Here is a 19,976-nt window from a genome sequence, read left to right as displayed (position 1 = left end):
TATCAGTTAAACTGAGATTGAATATACTTCAGATTTATGTAAGTGGATTTTACTTACTATTATGCATCTCAGATCAGGTAACTCCTTGTTTTAGGATACAGACGTTGGACATCCTTTACTGCAAGTGATAGCTGTTTAGGTAAATTATTATTTATTTGACCATTTCCTAACCTGAGAGCTCACATCTGTTCCACAATAATGACTAGTGAGGAGTAACTTAGGAGAAAATGAGCCAGTTGAAGATACTTTCCTTGTTGCTCATCATTGCCAGGTGAGGTTTTAAGCCTCCTCCTCCTCTTGACTGGTTTCTTCCATATCAAGCTTCAAAGAGTCCATTGTTTTTGCCCAGCCAGAATTGGTTCTCTAGAGTAGGTGCATGAGTGCCTCCTCATTTTACAGTGAAGTTGGCTGTCACCTTGACCATGGGTCGGATGGATGAGTGTATTATTGGCTTCCTTTTAAAAATGTTGGGAAATGCATTTTCTGTTGAAACAGCCATAGGTGTAAATGATACTGATGTGTGTAGTGAGGAAATACACTGCTCTCCATTGCAAGACAGCCTCACATGACCTATTACATACTTCTCATTTATCTGGAATTCCATGGGGAGTAAATCACCCTCAAGTTGGAAGCCACCTACCCTAAGAAGCTTTGGTCCTTTTTGCAGATCCCAAGGGTACCATGTAGAAAATTACCACTTTAGTCAGTCTAGGAAAAAATGCCTAACATCTATCTAATGCTTGAAAGGATATAGCTCATGGTTGTATATGTCCTTTTTAAAATTCTTTTCCCACTCTGACTTATATATTGAATTTTGCTTTGTTTGTGGAAGAACTGAAAATATCGGTTAGCTCTTGGAAAATAGCTCATTCTGGAGACTGTCCATATCTGTCCTTGCAGTGAAGATGAATTTGAAGCCTTATGTGTGACCAGTGACATTTAGCGAAAGAATAAGAAATAAATAAATGGTGCCATAAGATTTTGGCCTGGAGTGGGATGTTTGTAACTGCTAGGATAGTATGTATGAGCTGAATTCCAGCGGCCATGTGAATGCAAAAAAAACAAAAAGAAAGAAAGAAAGAAAGAACGAAGAAAAGAGAAGCTGGCCATCACATGGTTTACTGTATCCAGAAGCATCATCACTTCCCGTGAACCCCAACTCTTGTGCTCCTTTTCAGGGCAGTCTACTTTGTGCGGCATAAGGAATCCCGGCAGAGGTTTGCTATGAAGAAGATTAATAAACAGAACCTCATCCTCCGAAACCAGATCCAGCAGGCCTTCGTGGAACGGGATATCCTGACTTTCGCAGAGAACCCCTTTGTCGTCAGCATGTACTGCTCCTTTGAAACAAGGCGCCACCTATGCATGGTCATGGAATACGTGGAAGGTAAGTCAGTGTCTGACACAGAGAACATGACACCTGTACCCAGAAATCACTGGCTCCTTTGTGCGGTGGAGGCCTTCCCTGTTGGGCTGTGGAATGGTTGTAACCGCCCAGGAATTGAAGCCAGGCAATGAGATGGCTGTATTCCCAGTCATCATCTTCTGATAATTGCTTGTAGAGTGCCTGCTCTACTATAACAAAGGGAAAATTAGTGCTATTTGGAAGAAGGTTGTTTTTCTTTTTTAATAGCTTTTAATCCTAACTACCTCTTCTCAATTGGTCATTAAAGTTAGAATGTAGGTGATGGGATTTTTTTCCTACTTACTTTTATCACATAGCATAAAATCATTCATTACAATTGATCTTCTTAAAGAATGAATTAAAAATACATCCTTTTTTCATCTATGGTGTGAAATTAAAAATGAGTTAGGGGAAAAGAACATACAAGTCAAGAAAATTTACCTTTTTTTTTTTTTGACGTTTATGGCTTACCTTTTAAATATTCTTATTTCCTTCCATTTTACATTCAATTTCTGCATTTTTGGCCATGACTTATTGACATAAACTAGGTTAATAAAAAGAATATATCAGGAAGGGCCAAAACCGTCTGCAGAGCATCTAATTTAGAGCATCTAATTTAAGCTCTAAAACTTATAGGAGCAGAGCTCCAAAACTATAAAACTCAAAGAAACATTAAATATCATCTAGTTCAACCTTTTCATTTTGCAGATGAGTGAACTGAAACCCGAGAAGGGGGGAAACTTACTAGATACTTTCCTTGTGGACACAAGACAAAATCATAGCTTACCTGATTTCCACCCAGTTTTTTTTTCCCCCCATGCCAGCACCGGGCTTTATTAACCTTGGTTGTGTGTACCATAGCTGACATTTGTCACATGTTTAATAAATACTAGCAATATCCTAAATTCTTTACATAGATTACCTCATTTAGTCCTCACAATAATCTGAAAAGGGATGACAGTCTTATATCCTAATATTACAGGAAAGAGCCCAGTCTAGTTTGACTAAGATCTACCTGCCTTAAGAGTCAAGGGTAGGATTTGAACTCAGTAGCCTGATTCCAGAACCCAAGCTTTATGCTGGTGTATTTTGTTCTTCAAATGTCAGTTCCGCTTCAGAGCAAGTCCACTCTCTTGCTTAGAAAAAAAAACAAAAACAAAAAAACACTTTTTTATTTTCCCCACACCCCACACCACATCTTAATTAGAGATGTGATTACTCTGTGCATGGTCTCCACTTAGGAATTTGAAATGCTGTGTCTGGGGATAGAGGGCATTCTGCTTTGAAGGTCTCTAATCTGAACTGATGGTCTTCTTCCATCCTAGCTGATAACTCCACCTGCTAAATCTTGTGCTTGGGTTTTATAGGAGGTGACTGTGCTACATTAATGAAGAACATGGGACCTCTCCCTGTTGATATGGCCAGGATGTACTTTGCTGAGACGGTCTTGGCCTTGGAATATCTACATAATTATGGAATTGTGCACAGGGATTTGAAACCAGACAAGTATGTACACCAAGGAAACACATCTCTTTTTCCACACTATACAAAGAGTTGTTTACTGTCTCTAAAGATGTTTTCTTTAATGTTGCTTTGCACGTTTTGAAGTTCTCCTATAATGTTCCCAAGTGAGTTATTTTAGCAGTTTATATGATAATATTTATATAATAATTTAAAGACTTTGGTGCTTATAATAATAGCTTGTAAGAAACAAAAGAAAAAGATGATACAAAGCCAGGATTAGTTAAAATTTTTTAAGTTTTTTGTCACGAATGTGCTACAAGTTTTTTTCTGGATAGTTTCTGCATTTGGTATTATCCCTATTCCTTCCTATTCCTATTCCTTCCCTACGCCACAATGATATACTTGGTATTATATTCTGTCTCACATTTAATACTGAATTTAATTTTTAATCTTCATGACATTCGTTTTAATGTCTGATTTGAGATACAGATAGACTTTTTTCCCCCTAATGACTAAGTTATTCATCTTGACACCATTTATTAAATGTTTTATGCTTTCTCTACTAATTTCATATACCTCTAAAAGCATTACATGTTAATATGTAAAGATTCTAAGCGTGCTGAAAATTTTATGATTTACAATTAATTCATGCTCATTCCAGAGAATTTTGAAGTACAGAAAAACATGAAAAAATTCATTCACAGCATTACCTAACAAAAACAACTGTTAGAATATGAACTATTTCCTTTCTGTAGCTGTTTTTTCTCTTTTCACATCCTCTCTTCCTTTAACGTTTTAATTAATTAAAATTCTAATTTTTCCTTTGAAAATGAAAACTTTAAAGATTAAATTAATAAAAGTGTCACATGTGAATTCTTTGCATTATATAAGAAATCTGCATTTTGTGCTTAATGAGCAGAAATTTATAATTGATCCACAAGTTGAAATCTTGAACAGTAGTTCATTTTTCTGTCCAAGTTCTTTATCTTATGTGTCACTTAAATCACAGATGGTTGCTTATCTTAGTTTCTGATGTATGGCGTGGGATTATTGAGAATACTTCTCTATTTTATTATTCTGAAAATAGAAAGATATCAGAGTCCCATGCTTATATTTTTCTAAGTTTAAACCTGTAAATGATACTGTATGTGGCTGCTCCAACAAAGATTAGCCAGGCCAAGTGTCTGGCCTTCCCTTGTGAATCACACTCATGAGCCAGATACACATATGTAATGTGTTATTGGGACCCCATCTCTTCTCAGGCTGGTTTTTTGTTTTTGTTTTTGTTTTTTAATTTTGTTTATTTGAAAGAGATCACATATGGGCAGAGAGGCAGGCAGAGAGAGAGAGAGGAGGAAGCAGGCTCCCTGCTGAGCAGAGATCCTGATGTGGGGCTTGATCCAGGTCCCTGGGATCATGACCTAAGCTGAAGGCAGAGGCTTTCACCCACTGAGCCACCCAGGCACCCCCCAGGCTGGATTTTATATTGAGACTGATACCTTCGGGACCTGGGTGGCTCAGTCGGTTAAGTGTCCCAACTTTTGATTTCCAGTCAGGTCATGATCTCAGGATCATGAGGTCAAGCCCCATGGTGGGCTCCACGCTTAAGATCCTCTCTCTCTGCCCCTCTGCCTTTCCCTTCTTTCTAAATAAATAAGATTGATACCTCTACAGTAAATAGTCTTACAAATTGCCAAGAAAAAGAGAAAATCTAAACAGAAAGAAAAGAACTTCAAAGTAAGTGTTACCGTATGTGTCCTTTTGCTTCATAGTTTGCTGGTCACCTCCATGGGGCACATAAAGTTGACAGATTTTGGATTATCCAAGGTGGGACTAATGAGCATGACCACCAATCTTTATGAGGGTCATATCGAGAAGGACGCTCGAGAGTTCCTGGACAAACAGGTAAGCTTGGCTGCAGCTCAGCTGGAGAGAGCGAAAGAAAAAGTACAATATTGTCACTGACATTCCGAATCAACTTGTGTAAGCCAGGTCTGCATTAGGACTGGGCGTTTAGATGTCTGTATGAGCCTTACGTTTAATAAAGTGCAAATTGCTTCCATTTTTCTCCCTGGGCCTCTTTGAACTGTCCGTTCCTCCACATTCCTCCCCCAGCATTATGGTCTATTAGCAAGACGAACGATGTAATTGCACACAAGTGAGAATGTGAGAGAGACAAATGGAAAACTGTTTTTGTAAGGAATTCAGGAGTCTCAGCAGAGTACTCATGAAACTCATGATGCATTGTACAATCACGGGTGCTAAAATCCGAGCCATGGCCCATTTCCCTTTAAGCATGCCTCATTACCATGTGCCCACAATCTGTTCATTGTAAAGTTACTTAAGGTAAACACATCTCAACCGACATGCTTTTCTGAAGTAACCAGGATGTGACTCTATTTTGGTCATATAAATACTAAAATTATCTGTGGTGGTGACTGATTAAACATGTATCATTATATTAACTTTGAGGATTAAAAATGTTTTTAATACTGTGAAATAAGTGAAACCACCAAATAGCTTCAAACCTTCCATTCAAAATTACTCATTACACATAGTTTAACATTGCAGCAGCTTTTTAAATTTCCCCTTTTTGCTGTTGAAATATTTCATTGCCTTTGGTGTTACGGATACTGACTTTTAATTGCTGTTCCTAAGTTCTTTGTCCGATTGGATCTCTGTGATTGAGCAGGTGCGCTCTGGGCAAAATAATTGGTGTGTAGCCATCTTGCTCATTTTAATTCATGTCTAATATTCCAATTATTCTAATATTGCAATCATCTTTTAGGTCTGTGGCACACCTGAATACATTGCACCAGAAGTGATTCTGAGGCAGGGCTATGGGAAGCCAGTGGACTGGTGGGCCATGGGGATTATCCTCTATGAATTTCTGGTTGGATGCGTGCCATTCTTCGGGGATACTCCAGAAGAGCTATTTGGACAAGTCATCAGTGGTAAATATCATCAGGCATTCTCTTCAAGCGGCTGTTGGGAAACAGCTATTGCATGCAATTCTGTGGAGTATTGCCATTTTAACTACTAAAATGTTAACCTTTATCAAACAGTTTAGCCAACACATTAAAAGAACTCACTCATCATAGCACATAACTGACTTTCACAAATCTCAGGGGATCAATCTGTGTTGAAAATTGATCTGAGGAAGTTTCATTAACATGGAATTTGGAAATGTACTAGCAGTGTGACCAGTTTTTATGTGTGCTTTTCTGCAAAAGAAATTCATGTGGGATTTGTAAATTATTTCATTGCCGTCCAGTCTTCCTTTCTATAATAGGAAAGTTGCACCAGGGAAGAAAAGGTTAATGTGGGTAGCATTTACATAAATGGGGGAAAATGGCTAATGACGCAATGAAGAAATTAACAAAAATGTAATAAACCCTAAAACAAATGTCTACCAAATAATAAATAATGAGAATGGGAAGGAAGCAAATTTAATCCACAGATTGTTAATGATTTCATTGGTGGTTGTTATGGTGTAATGTTATTTCTGTAACAGCTGTTCATCTTTCATTTAAAATTCAATAACCTTTAGATCTTAACCTGCACACTGACCCTCACTATTGTTATGCGGCTTGTGGCAAAACTAAATGATAATTAAATAGGTTCTATTACTACCCTACCTGCTGTTTTTATAAATTTTCCCGAAGCATAGATCAGAAAGGCCTCTCCTCCTCAAAGTTTACCAGTTATCGCTAACATCCGCATCACCCACTCAACCACCTTTTGGGCTGAGCTACAAGGTCTATCAGTGGAAAGAGAGGGAAAATTTGTGGTGGTATGAGGAGTCCCTTAATCACGGCATTATTCTCTATCATTGACTTTGCAAGCCAGGCATATTTGTAAACTTTAACAAAGTAGATTTGTGGGTTGCCTGCAGTGTATAACCCTTTTCTACAATATCTGAGCTGTTTATGGATTTATAACTAGGCTGTTTTCTGATAGACCAAGGCCTGAATGGCAAGAGGAATCAACTGTTTAATTAACACAAGCAGCAAATGCTGGCTTTGTTCTCCATGCCTTACGGCTCAGATGCATATTCATGTTTTATTTTCCAAATCAGATTTAAACTGCAGCAGAGGAAGCTGGAGGCAGGCACACACAGAAATAACTCATGTTTTTATTGCATTTCCATACACACAAGCACGCACACCTTATCTTCAGGCGAACTCCTGTGGAATGTAGAACATATTCTAATATTTATGGACAGACTTTAAGTACTTCCATTATTACCATGATTACTTTGGATTTTTTTGTCTCCAAGCTTAACACTTTGGCCTTTCATTTGTCTCTAGAAATTGTTATTTTTGCAAAATTAATTTGTGCTTCTGGAAGCTGAAGAGCTCTAAGGGCAGGGTCAAATTCACATTTGAGAATAGTGAGAAAGAAAAATCATACTCTCTTGATTGCCTGGAAGGGCGACCATCTAAAACACAGGTGTTAAGGGTGTTTACCATATTAAGTCCTCTTAATAACTAGAAGGAATAATTTGTTTTGAGCCAAGTCTGCCAAAAAGAAAAAAAAATTGAAGAATCAAAAAAGCAAATAAATGGAAGATACTGATTATTGAAATATTTTCTCCCTGCCTTGTTGTAAGCTATGCTGGTTCATGTCTCATGAAACAATGCTCCTAAAACTTGACTGGGCCCAGAAATCAACCGACAGTCCTGTTAAAATGCAGGTTCTGATTCAGGCTGGGATGGAGCCTGACATTCTGTTTCTGTAATAGACTCCCAGGTAACCTCCTGGCTATTGGGACCCAGACTGCTGTTTGAACAATAAAGTTGTAAATGACCTATCTCCCTTCCAGATGAGATCAACTGGCCAGAGAAGGACGAGGCGCCGCCCCCTGATGCGCAGGATCTGATTACCTTACTTCTTAGGCAGAATCCCCTGGAGAGACTGGGAACAGGTTAGAGCACATATGTTTTAATTGTGTTAATATGCAAAAAATAATGTCTTTGTGGAGCACTCAGAGATCTTTGTTTGTGTGGGGGGGGTTTGCATAAGAAACATCTGTCGGTTGATGTAGGACATGACTACAACACATCATAATAATAATATTTTGGATTTTTTTCTGAGAGTAGTATGTACACTAGGAAGGCTGGTGGTTGTTTGTCTTTGATTTTTGTTTTTCTTGTTTTCGTCTTTTTTTTTGCAAAACAAAAGTTACTCTTTTTTTTTTTTTTTTAAGATTTTATTATTTTTTGAGAGAGAGAAAATGAGAGAAAGCATGAGAGGAGAGAGGTCAGCGGGAGAAGCAGACTCCCTATCATGCAAGGGGCCCACTACAGGACTCGATCCTGGGACTCCGGGATAGTGACCTGAGCTGAAGGCAGTCACTTAACCAACTGAGCCACCCAGGCACTGGCAAAAGTTATTCTTAATTTATTTCAATAAATAAAATTGGTCTGGAGGAAAAACTCTGAAGGCGCATAATGGAACTCTTGTATCCTGAAAAATATGCATTTTTAAATTAAAACAGAGGATTTGAGATGTAGAACTTTTTTGTTTGTATTTTTTAAAAAATACATATATATATTCCCAAAAATATTTGATCCAGCCCGTTAACTGTTTATAGACTTTGAAATGGTTTATCAGTACTTGAACTAATTAATTACTAGAAATGAGTGTCTGGGGTTGAACCATGCTGTCTCATCATGGTGATCAGCACCCTAGCCCAAGAAAGAGGATTAAAACCATTGGCTTTCAAGATGAAGGAGATAATATAGATTTGTTTCTTGCTGTTTATTTTTTCCCCCAACTCTTCTACTTAGAGTTTTTTTTCTGCTTCTCCTCTTCCTTATATTCTGAATAGACAGAGATCCCAATATGGAGTTCCAATCTGCCCCAGTATTATCTAGATAGGGCTAAATATTAAAATATAAATATAAACACCACACGCACACGCACACTGTGAATAGTATCCATAATTTTCAGCAATGAAAATTGTTGACTTGATGGAATATTTACTCTGAGCTGTTTCATTCTACTTCATTATAATAGAAAAATCAGAAAATGCTGAACAAATCATTCTCTCCCTCAGTTTTTCCAATAACTCCTCCAAATACACACGTATACTGTCCATGTTTGCCCACAGCATCCCCCAGATGGAGGGCTCCATTCTTGCTTAAGTATGCTGTGCTACTGGAGTTGATGATGGTGCATTGAAACCCATAGATCATATTCTTACCTTGTAAATAAAATTTTATCGAAACACAGCAGTGCCATTTATACACATTGTCTGTAGCTGCCTTCATAGTACAGTGGCAGAGTTGAATCCTCAAACTGTATGACCCACAAAGCCCAAAGTATTTACTCTTTGGCTTTGTACAGAAAAATCTCGCTGACTGAATCAAAGAAGACTCTGGCCTCGCTTACGAAAACGTTTTTGAGTTGAGCCTCCTTCTGGAGTACCATGTGCCTGTATGTCTTTTGCAGTGGATGAGTGGGCCTTCGGCGAAGAGTGGAAATTAAGAGCACAAACTTCACAGTCAGATTGCTTGAGTTTAAATCTGGGCTGTGTGACTGTGGGCAGGATGCTTCCCTTTCTGTGCCTCATTTCTTCATCTGTAAAGTGGAGCTTAGAGAAGTACCATCTAGCAGGATTACCGTGAGGATGAAAGATCACCCATTCTGGCTCTTAGCACCAGGTCAGACACTGCTGCCACTGGTACTGTCATTTTAATTTCCTGCCCATATAATCTGGTACTTTCCCCTGCGGATGTCTGAGATCCAGCAATGGTGGTGGTACCCCCACCTTTGAGCTGATTGAACTCTTTGGACAGAATATATTTCTTCCCACCCTATTTGGTGTTCGTTTTGTCTGAAGCAACTAGCAAAGTTGTTCCTCCCTACCTGCTGTGACCTGCAGTCACATTTGCTTTCTGGCCCCAGAGAGAGGAGTAGCAGTCAAAGAGTCCGTGTCAAGCTTTGACTGGGGCAGAGTTTTGAGGAGTGATTTTTTACTCGCTTGAGCCAAATAGGAGAACCAGTAGCATTTCCAGCTTGTCCTGCAACAGCACAAGTATCAATGTCCATGTCCTACTCAGCTGTCCTAGAGAAGCATTGTCCTGAGATATGACCAAAGATAACAATAGAATTGACACATGCCTTCCCAAGAGCCTGCTTCTCTTCAGTGTTCTTGGGTCAGTTTGGAGAGTTTTCCCACTGAGTCTTCTGTCTGTTTCCCTCCTCTGAGAAGACCGGGAATCTTGACTTCAACAAAACAGGGCTATGATGCTGGTCAGCATGCCCATCTTTCTATATTATATGCTGTGAGTTATCTCTCTGTGCATTTTCTCCCTGACTGCTGCTTGTGTTCTTTTCAGGGCTTGACAATTAGAGATGCGAATCTCCTAGCAGAAGCTCAAAAGAGACATTTAAAAGACCCTGCCCAAGCTCTTAGCATTTCAGGAAGTACTTGCCAAACAGTCAGGTCCAATGTGACAGATCCCAGTAGGGCCTGGAGAACGAGGCTGAGAATCCCGCAGGCCTGCCATGCTGCTTCCAATGACAGCATTTTGGATTTAATGCATATTTAGCGGGCAAAATAATGCACCGTGAAAATGTGTGAATTCACATTTGCCCGAGAGACTAGAGAGGCTAAGAAAAGGAGTGTGAAGAACATAATGGATGTTTAAGAAACTTCCATGAAAGGAGAGAAAAACGCAAGGGAGAACATTAGTGTGAAGCATAACTTAGAATTTGGAAACTTGTCCTACTTGAACTAGACTTTTGAACTTGTGAGCTATTGAGCAGCAGCCTGTTTTATTGGACTTTATAGGTCCAATAAGGTGACTGGCTCCCTACCGTGTACCAGCTGAGAGGTCTAGAGTAGTTTCTTCATGATCTAGGTCGCAGTTTCCTAATCTAGGAAAATGGGCATGTTACCATACCCCTCGCAGGATGATTGCGAGGACTGAAGGCGAACACGGTCATGAAGTGACCAGGCACATTAACGTAGTGCATCAGAGGAGCTCCAGACATAACTGTTCCCTGTCCTTCCCTGCATGGTGAATTGTTACAGTGAGCACTGTCCCCTGCATGAGTTCTAGGGCTCGATCATTTTTTTCAGGCTCATAATGCCATCATCTGCATTGCCCCAGCAGCTTAGACCAGAGGTCATTTCTCCCCAGTGTGTCCTTTTAATTCTTTTGTTCCCCATCTCGGCAAAAGTGCATGAGAAACAGGACTCCATGGTCAAGGAACCTCTTCTTAGGGCAGGGGTGGGAGGGTAGGGGGTGTGGCACAAAGGCCAAAGGGTGAGAAATGTGGGCCGTGACCTTATGGGGAGGACCCCTTGTCGTCATCCACAGAGATGAAGTAAATGTCCTTCCCAACTTGAGTTCCAAAGAGTGCCGGGTGGAGGAATGTGAACCCCAGTCCTCCTGCTATGGTCCGGAAGTGTGAGCCCTTAGATCTAGAGAACTGTGCTTCTCTGAGTAAAGCTGAGTGACCTGAGGGTATCCTCTGTCATCGTTGTGTCCCCATGAGCAGGAGTGGAAGTGAGAGTCCTTGCAGCGCGGTATGTGGTACGCCGCTCAGGAGGGCTTGACCCTGTGGACCTTAGTGTCATAGGCACAGTGAGGGAGCTGGATAGATGTTGAAGATCTTTCAGCTTCTCTGAGATAAGAACGCTGGAAGAGTGTGTGTCTGGCAGCTTTGTGTGGGCGTGTTGGCATCATGACCCCGAGGACGGGCCTGGCTGTTTTTTAAACAGACTTCAGCTCAGCCTCTCCACGCTTTACTTAATAGGCACTCGTGGTCCAGTATGCTTTCTCCCTTACATGTTGTTTCCCCATCCACACATGGAGTTGACACAATGCCTACTTTGTGGGGTTGCTTTCAGTGATTTAATGAAAGGAAACTAGATGCCTCTAGCGTGGAGTGCAGTCCTTGTCCAAGTCAGCCCTCCCACCGGAGTTGCTCGCGCTACTGCCGCTGTGGTTGAGGTCAGACTTCGGTGTTGTGTTGGAAACATGGGGAATGCTTAGTAACAAAAAATCTCTTCTTCATTTCTTGGGGTGATTTTCCCACTTTGCTTTTTTTCTCTCCATTGTTCTCCATACACCAATTGGTCCTGGTTGGGTTTGGGGCCCTGACCTGCCCCCTGTGCTACAGCAGTCTGATGGGGACACGACCCCATCTCTGAACCACAGAGACAGCTCCCCCACCCCAATACCCAGGGCCATTTCTCCTTCGCTTTGCATTTTTCCTCTTTTTTCATATTGCACAGAGGACAGGGTGGGAAACATAGTGACAAGGGCATGAAAGAGGCTTGAAGTCACCCCTACAGGGTGTCTCCTGGTAGGGAGGCGATTAGAACCTCTGTTAGTCTTGTGTGAAATCTCTCTTCCTGGTGTTTTTTCAGGATAGAGTCTTCCTTCTCTCCCTCCTCAACAGTGTGGGCGGGTGGGAGGTTGAGGGGACGGGCAAGCCAGAGGCCGGATGCTCACGCTATGACTGTGGGCCTTCTTCTCTTTGATGGCGTAGGGTATGATATTTGGTGGGGCTTCCCCTTCCAAATCCTCTTTTATGAGCTGAGGGATGCCTGGGTGGCTCAGTTGATTAAGCATCTGCCTTTGGCTCAAGTCATGATCCCAGAATCCTGGGATCAAGTCCCACATTGGTCTCCCTGCTCAGCAGGGAGTCTGCTTCTCCTTCTGCCTCCCTCCGTGGCTTATGATCTCTCGTCCCCTTCCCTATCTCTCTCTCTCAAATAAATAAATAAAATACTTTTTTAAGAGAGATACTTTTAAAAATAATAAAATAAACCTGAATTTAAAACATTTTACTGAATTGCGTAGTCATGCTGACTTGGGGGAAAAAAAAAAGCCTAAACTTAAGAATTGTGCCCGCTTTTCATCCCATCCTTTATAAATCTGTCAAACAGGTTTGCCAGTTTCTTACCTAAAAACCTGTAACCCACAGTGTCAAAGTCCTACCTATATTAACAAGCAAGCCAGTAAAATTGAATGGAAACCATTATATACTTTTTAGGAAAAATTTATCTTTATTAACCTCACCTCCAGAGGAAATATTGCTGTGAACACATTTTGCGCCTTGTTAGAATTTCTTTGGTTTTGTACTGAGCAAGTCTGCTTTGGGCCAACGTGCGTCCACATCCCCAGGTTCGACGTAATGTGGTTTTAAGTGGCCGCATCATTAACCTTTGAAAAATGGAGGAAGTCATGGAAAAATTAACAAAGAAACGTGTGCTGTAACAACTGCTGTTAGCAAAATCAAATCCTCTGCTGATAAATTATGGGGAAGAGATTCTTTTATGGGGCGTGTTGGTTATAGAATGACAAAGTAAGATTTCCATGATTCTTTGATTTTTTCTGTTGCTAAATTGGAGGGTGGGGTGGGTGTTGTTCTTAAAAGCTTTGCTGGAGGGTAGTTTAACATCTCCCCCTCTGTCCTTTCCCCCCTCCCCGCCCCAAGGTGGTGCTTACGAAGTCAAACAGCATCGATTCTTCCGCTCTTTAGACTGGAACAGTTTGCTGAGACAGAAGGCAGAATTTATTCCCCAGCTGGAATCCGAGGATGACACAAGTTATTTTGATAGTACGTGAATTATCTGACGTAAAACATTGTTTGACCTTTACTTTGGTAGAAAATTATCTCCACTTAGGGTAGAACCCTCCAGTCTTGAACCTGTGAGTTCTTACACATAAGGCTGCTTTGATATAGGAGCTCCTAATTACTGTATCTAAAGTAAAAGCTGAAATGCTGAGTAATTGGAACTGTGCCCACACCTTTCCCTGCAGCTCGGTCAGAGAAGTATCATCACATGGAGACAGAGGAAGAGGATGACACGAATGATGAAGACTTTAATGTGGAAATAAGGCAGTTTTCCTCCTGTTCACACAGGTTTTCAAAAGTAAGTGAAATGTGGCATAAACATGCAGGGTCTCCCCAGAGAATCTCCCTCAGACCCGATAGTGGGCATCCCTAAACAGCTGGACAAGGTCATAAAAACTACCTACAGTGTTTTTGGACTTGGGGTCTCCTCTACTTGGAGTTTCGGAAGAGTGACTGATCCCACCATCCTGATAATCCAGAGTTCCTGCCAGCTCGTCACACTCTCCATACATGGGTATGGGGTTTTTTTGGAGGCCCAGATTTGGACTTGGAGTACTATCTTCAGAGAACACCATAGCCATATATATGCAGACCTCGCCCTACAGGACCGAGTCTAGTTCAGTGCCAGTCAGGAGAGGAATCTCCCACCTCTCTGATGCTTCAATGAAGAACGTTGAGCTAGAGTCCTTGTGTACACTGCCCCCTCTTACTATCACAAGAATACAACACAAGGGAGCAGTCAGAGTCCTTGACATCAGCTAGGACCCTTGGGGATAGTTGCTGTGAAATGGGAAAGTCTTGTAGTCAGTAATAGAAAATGTAAGTTACATGACAGAAGCCAGATAAAGCCAAGCTAGAGTTTTGGAAACGGGAGAAGGTAATAAAATCAATGTCCGACAAGGATGCTTCTTACCGAGAGTGGTAACGTGAAAAAATTCTTACCACTCACAAAGAAATCGGACAGTCCTGAGACCAGACAGGGCCCTAGGAAAATGGAAGGGCATCTGGAGGGCCCCCTTCTCCCTTTTGTGCTTTTCAGTAACTATGCAATCCCTGTTGCCATGGCGTTTTGCGTGTTGATTGTTCAGATCTTCTGTACCATGTAGGGCTTATGAAGTGTGCGTTTTTGTACATGACTACTAGATAGAGCATATCTGCAAATGGGCTGGCACTGCCTTCACTGTTTAAAGGAAGGCCATGGAGAGGTAGGGGTCTCCTTGCAGTGTCTGCTGGCCAGCCCGCCCGGAGCCAGAACTGAAGCTTTGCTTATCCTGAGGACAGGCTTTCCTTCGTGCCTGTGCTCTGGCCCATCCAAGTTAGGCCCTAGACTCTGTTCCCTTCCCACTGTCTCCTGTGCATTAGTCACCCTGGGCCTCACCACAGTACACGATCTAAGGGCCATTCCCATGAGAGCAGCAAGGGGCTGTGTTGCTCTGTGGGGAGTGCTTCCTGCCCTGGGCTTTCCGCTCCCGATTTTTCTTTCCATCTTTCCTGTGGGACAGCAGAGATCTCAGGTCTCCCTAAACTCTGCTCCCCTTCAGAAACACCGGTCCTATCTTAGGAAGCTGCCTGTGTGTGCATGTGATCTATAATCCAGACAAACCCCTCTGACTCAGAACCAAATGTACATTGCCTTCCCCCTCACACACATCTTGAACCAGGTAATTTATTCTTCTCTTCACACTCAATTCCAATTCATTTCTCTCCTTCTCGCTCCTGACTGGTGGTTGTTAAATCTTCTTCTCTGTGATTTTCTTTTTCTAATAGACTTCATGGTTAAAAAGTCATCTAAGATGTGCATTGATCCCAGGGCTTAGAAACCCCAAAGCATCTGTGGACTGGGTTTGCAGATGCAAAGTCCATAATGAGATAGGGCGAGAGGGTGATGACTTCATAACTCCCCACTCCAAGGAGAAAAAAAAATAGATCCACGGCCCATTCATCTCAGGACTCATGTAAATAGCATCAGAAAGTACCTTCTGAATACACAGTTCTAGCTGAAACTTGAGTTGTACTCTCAGATTTTCTCCCCAAGTTTGGGGTTTTTCTGACAAGCTCTTTCAAGAAGGTCGTAATAAACCCCAGCGCTTGGCCTCACAGGTTTTCAGCAGCATAGACCGAATAACCCAGAATTCCGGAGAAGAGAAGGAGGACCCCGGAGACAAGACCAAAAGCACTGTATTGCCATCCACAGAGACGTTCAGCTGGAGCTCGGAATATTCTGAAATGTACGTGAAACGCCTGTTAAGAAGGGTCGTAAGCGGTCACTGCTAGTGCAGTGGTTCTTCAGGCTGAGCGGGCATCGGAATCTCCTGGAAACCCTGTGAGAACACAGATGGTGGGGCCCATCCCAGCGTATCTGCTCCCCTAAATCAGGGATGGAGGCTGGGAACGTGCCTTTGGCCTAAGGTCCAGGGGATGCTGTTGCGGCCAGTCCGGGGATTGCGCTGTAAGAACCACTGCACTAGACACGTGTTGGTTAGCCTGCCCTCCGTTCCATTTTTACCTCCTTTCTTCCCAGAGTCTCCTCGAACGCAGTTTCCTAGTGTGTATGCATACATGCCTCTGTTTTGTTTTTAATTAAGGCAACAGTTATCCACATCCAACTCTTCAGATACTGAAAGCAACAGACATAAACTCAGTTCTGGCCCACTTCCCAAACTGGCTATTTCAACAGAGGCAGAGAAAGATGAAGCTGCTCCCTGCCCCAGAGACCTGTCCGAGGAGCCAGAAAAGCCATCCCTTCCTCCTGCAGAGTGCACTCAGGAGGAGCCCGAGGTCACCACGCCAGCCAGTACCATCAGCAGCTCCACACTGTCGGGTAAGCACCTGGGCATGCTGCCTGCCGTCCGCCCAGTATCCACCAGCTGGAGGGTCAGGGCCAGGGTTGGAATCCCAGGCGGCCTCCCTAGGCAGTGACGATGGCTGTTCTGTGCCACTCTGCTCCCTCCTCGGCCCCACGTCTAGGACTCGGGCATCAGCTCTTATGAACTGAGGTCACCCCTCCCGACCACATGGCCAGAGAGTGAACCCTCCTCACTTCAGTTTGGCCCAAGAGCCAGCCTTTGCTTTCACAGCTGGGCTTCGATGGGGTTCTCAGGTGGCAGTCAGAACACCCTAGGACCGTGTTGTGTTTTCTATTGTTGATGCAAAAGCGGGTCTCGCACAGTGGTGTGTAAGTCAAATTTGGGAGTTGGGAACTGTATCAGACAGCGACATGTTCAAAATCACTCTCAAACATGGCTTCAGTCACCCAGAAGGTACACTATAAAGGCAGCTTTCCTTCCGGTGTTGCAGTGGGTGGTGGTTTCTTGGAAAGAGTTGGTTTTGGTCATGGGGCCATGTTGTGCCAGATAAGTTCCATATATCCACACTAGACTTAGCACAGCAAGATGCTTATTCTGTGAGATTCCCAGGTGATCTCCATGCATCTGGGACAAAGACGGGGAGGAGAGAGTGAGAAATACCAACACAATTCAAATTGGTGTTTCATGCACATATGAAAGGATCCCGCTGTAGGCACAGGTTACCATTCCAGTCCTACCAAAACTCCATAGACACGGGTCACTGTTGGTGAGGCAGTCCAGGGGGATTGGGCTTTTCTTGGAGAGTACTTTACAGTGTCACTTTTATGTAACGTAACATTCCTGACAGCAGAGACAGTATCTTCAAAGGATTTTAAAAGGCTTACTGTGTCATTAGGTGATCAAACTTGCATTTCCCTCAGACCAGCCAAGAGCACTTAAAATATTACTTGGTTTACAACAACTGTTTGCACAGCATATCCTTCCACAGAGAAGGGTGCATTTATGCTTTTTTTTTTTTTAAATGAAACGTGGATATGGCTTAGGGTTGCTATGATAATTTTCATTAAGCTATATTCAATATGCTGTATTGATAACCATGAATGATTCCAAGAATTTTTATGAACTTTTTTTTAATCTAACTGAATATTCCCAGCATAACTCTTTTTAAAATCGTTTCAAGAAAACACATCTTACAGCTTAGGTTTATTTCAGCCAAGCTGAAAAGTTTGCTTCTGTGGAGCTTTTCATGTGCTTCTGGTTTATCATAGGGAAAAATAATGTGGGTTTGTTTGTTTTTTTTTCTTTCTCCCTCTTCCCCTCAGTTCTGTTGCCATGTAGTATAATTCCCCTTATCTTTACTTTTTTATAAAGCCAAGGGAATAGCGACGTAGAAGTAGTGTAGGCACAACCTAGTGGTCCAGGATTCTTAATTCTTTTTTGTTTGTGTATGTGGTCAAGCCAAATGGAATTATCTCAGTATTTTATATTTCTGGTTACTAAGGTCTCTGTTTCCTAGTTTATGATCATGCTCTAAAGAGAGTGTACTTAGCTCCATTTAAATTTTTTTCTTAATACACTAGATCACTTAGTCTCCGTGCCCTGGTCCCCATCAGCAGTGTCGGAGGGAAAGGGAGTCTAAGCAGTTGATTGATTACTTTCATAATTAAAAAAAAAAAAAAAGCTGCTAGGTCCTGCTGTGCATTTTGATTAATTGATTCAAACCACCTTTCTGTCTCCCCCATATACACACTAAAAATAATCAAAGACCTTGGGGGCTGTACAGAATAGAGAGATGAGCTGGTCTGCTCACGGCCAAGGGTAATTAGGAAATCTGAAAACCGTGACTGTAGTAAAATTAAATTTGTTGATTTTTATATTGCTCCACCATCAAAAAGAAGGAACCCTTGACATTTACAGAACATTAAGGTGACATTATCCACCACTGGCAGAGCAGAAATGCACGCTTAAACCTAGGGCTATGAAATGAGGTGGTGGATGCAGGAGGGAGGGATGATAGAAAAGAAAACAGTACATTCACGAGCAGACCTTTAGGGAAGTAGAGCTTTACACCTCTTTGTTTTCCTTTGTGACTTAAGTTGCTTTTGAATGGGTGAGAAGTAAAAGTCCTGAGGTCCTGGGTGTATTATTCACTGTGAAGAGATTCAGCTTTTCATTTTGCATTCGTCAGGGATCCCACCCGCCCCTGATTAGCAAGGAGAAGAGTGTGTGACTTACCGGAAAGGAAGCTTACGGATTTTGAGATGAGGTGTTTGGTTCGTACAGGGTATTCATCAAGTCCTTGAGCTGTTGATTCCTTTATTTAGAGAGCGCAGAGTAGATGGACTTGAGTGAGATTGTGTTGAGCGGATGGGAATAGGAGGGCTGCTGATACGTCCCTTAGGATTATCCTCCTCTGTAGGTCACATGGATGTCACACGGATGTCTGAATCCTTTCCTGCACCCACAGCACTCTGCCAGATCCCAGCTTCCCTTAGCGAGGACTCCACCTCTAGGGCAGGTGCCACTTCTGTGCACAAAGGCCAAACTCGAGCGATGCCATTGAGTGGTACGGTCAGCAGCAGAACAGCAATGTGAGCTAAGTCTTATCCAGCCTAACCCTTTCCCCGGCAAGAGTGTTGTGTCCTTTAAAACCTGTCGACTGGGCTTTCAAAGGGTCATTTGTGTTTTGTTTTGTTTTGTTTTTGTTGTTTTTTTTTTTTTAAAAGATTTTATTTATTTATTTGAAATAGAGAGAGAGAGATCACAAGTAGGCAGAGAGGCAGGCAGAGAGAGGGAGAAGCAGACTCCCCACCAAGCAGAGAGCCGGACGTGGGACTCGATCCCAGGACCCTGAGATCATGACCCGAGCCGAAGGCAGAGGCTTAACCCACTGAGCCACCCAGGCGCCCTCAAAGGGTCATTTGTAATGGTCGTTTGTATCAGATTCTCTGCATGGATTGCAAACCTTAAGGTGATGATTGTCTTGATGGTTTTTAAAGCATGGGGTGGAGAAGGCCTTGTAACACAGCATTTAGAAGTCAAAATGATATCAGCTTTGCTTTTTTTGGATAGACAAAGATAAACTATCAGTGATTTTTAGAAAAGAAAGAAAACTGGTAGTCTGCAAAAAGCAAGAGTAGGAAGAACCAAAAGGGGAGGCTGTTCACCTTTTCTCTGCGGGAACACCACATGTGACTTCTGCCCAGAAACTTTGACTCTTTGTGTGCCATTGCCCAGACAGACATCAGTGATTTTCCATTTTTATCGCCTCCTACATGGTTATATTCCCTTGGGATCCCCTCCTGAGGGGAGTCCTAATTTTTTAACTAAAAACAAGGAGACAAAAAGAATACCTCCAATGTCTCTTAAGGGTTAATAAACAAAAATAAAGAAGGCACAGCAACCTTAGAGGAGAAAGGATCTTACCACGGGTCCCATAACTTCAGGACAGAGCCAATGACACACTGCCTGGAGGAAAAGTCAGGAGGATGTAGAGAGCCACTGAGTAACATAGTGGGTAATAGGCTTTGTCATCCTGTGAGGTTTGCAAAGAGTGGAGAGTATAAGGGGGCATATGGCATGAGAAGTCCAAGGTGACACCTCCGACACTCTTCTATCAGTTAAAGTGTGAGCCTAGTATAGGTGTCCTGGGAAGATGGTATGAGGTGACACAGGCATAAGTCTACACGAAGACATGA

At 42.3% G+C, this 19,976-nt stretch overlaps 1 protein-coding gene across 16 annotated transcripts in view; it reads left to right on the top strand.

Annotated features, from left to right (window-relative positions):
* The window catches only part of MAST4 (microtubule associated serine/threonine kinase family member 4), a 548,711-nt gene that overhangs the window by 506,846 nt on the left and 21,889 nt on the right, over window positions 1-19,976 (top strand). For all 16 annotated transcript variants that reach the window (XM_082723013.1, XM_082723009.1, XM_082722999.1 and 13 more), the window contains 9 exons: window positions 1,179-1,387; window positions 2,773-2,911; window positions 4,642-4,774; window positions 5,658-5,823; window positions 7,695-7,796; window positions 13,331-13,453; window positions 13,657-13,769; window positions 15,572-15,699; window positions 16,057-16,292. In XM_082723013.1, coding sequence (XP_082579139.1) covers window positions 1,179-1,387; window positions 2,773-2,911; window positions 4,642-4,774; window positions 5,658-5,823; window positions 7,695-7,796; window positions 13,331-13,453; window positions 13,657-13,769; window positions 15,572-15,699; window positions 16,057-16,292 — 1,349 coding nt within the window. The remainder of the gene's footprint in view (window positions 1-1,178; window positions 1,388-2,772; window positions 2,912-4,641; window positions 4,775-5,657; window positions 5,824-7,694; window positions 7,797-13,330; window positions 13,454-13,656; window positions 13,770-15,571; window positions 15,700-16,056; window positions 16,293-19,976) is intronic.

The sequence above is a fragment of the Mustela nivalis genome (assembly GCF_964662115.1).
Source record: "Mustela nivalis genome assembly, chromosome: 3".
Lineage (NCBI taxonomy): Eukaryota > Metazoa > Chordata > Mammalia > Carnivora > Mustelidae > Mustela > Mustela nivalis.
This window is presented reverse-complemented; position numbering and strand designations above follow the sequence as displayed.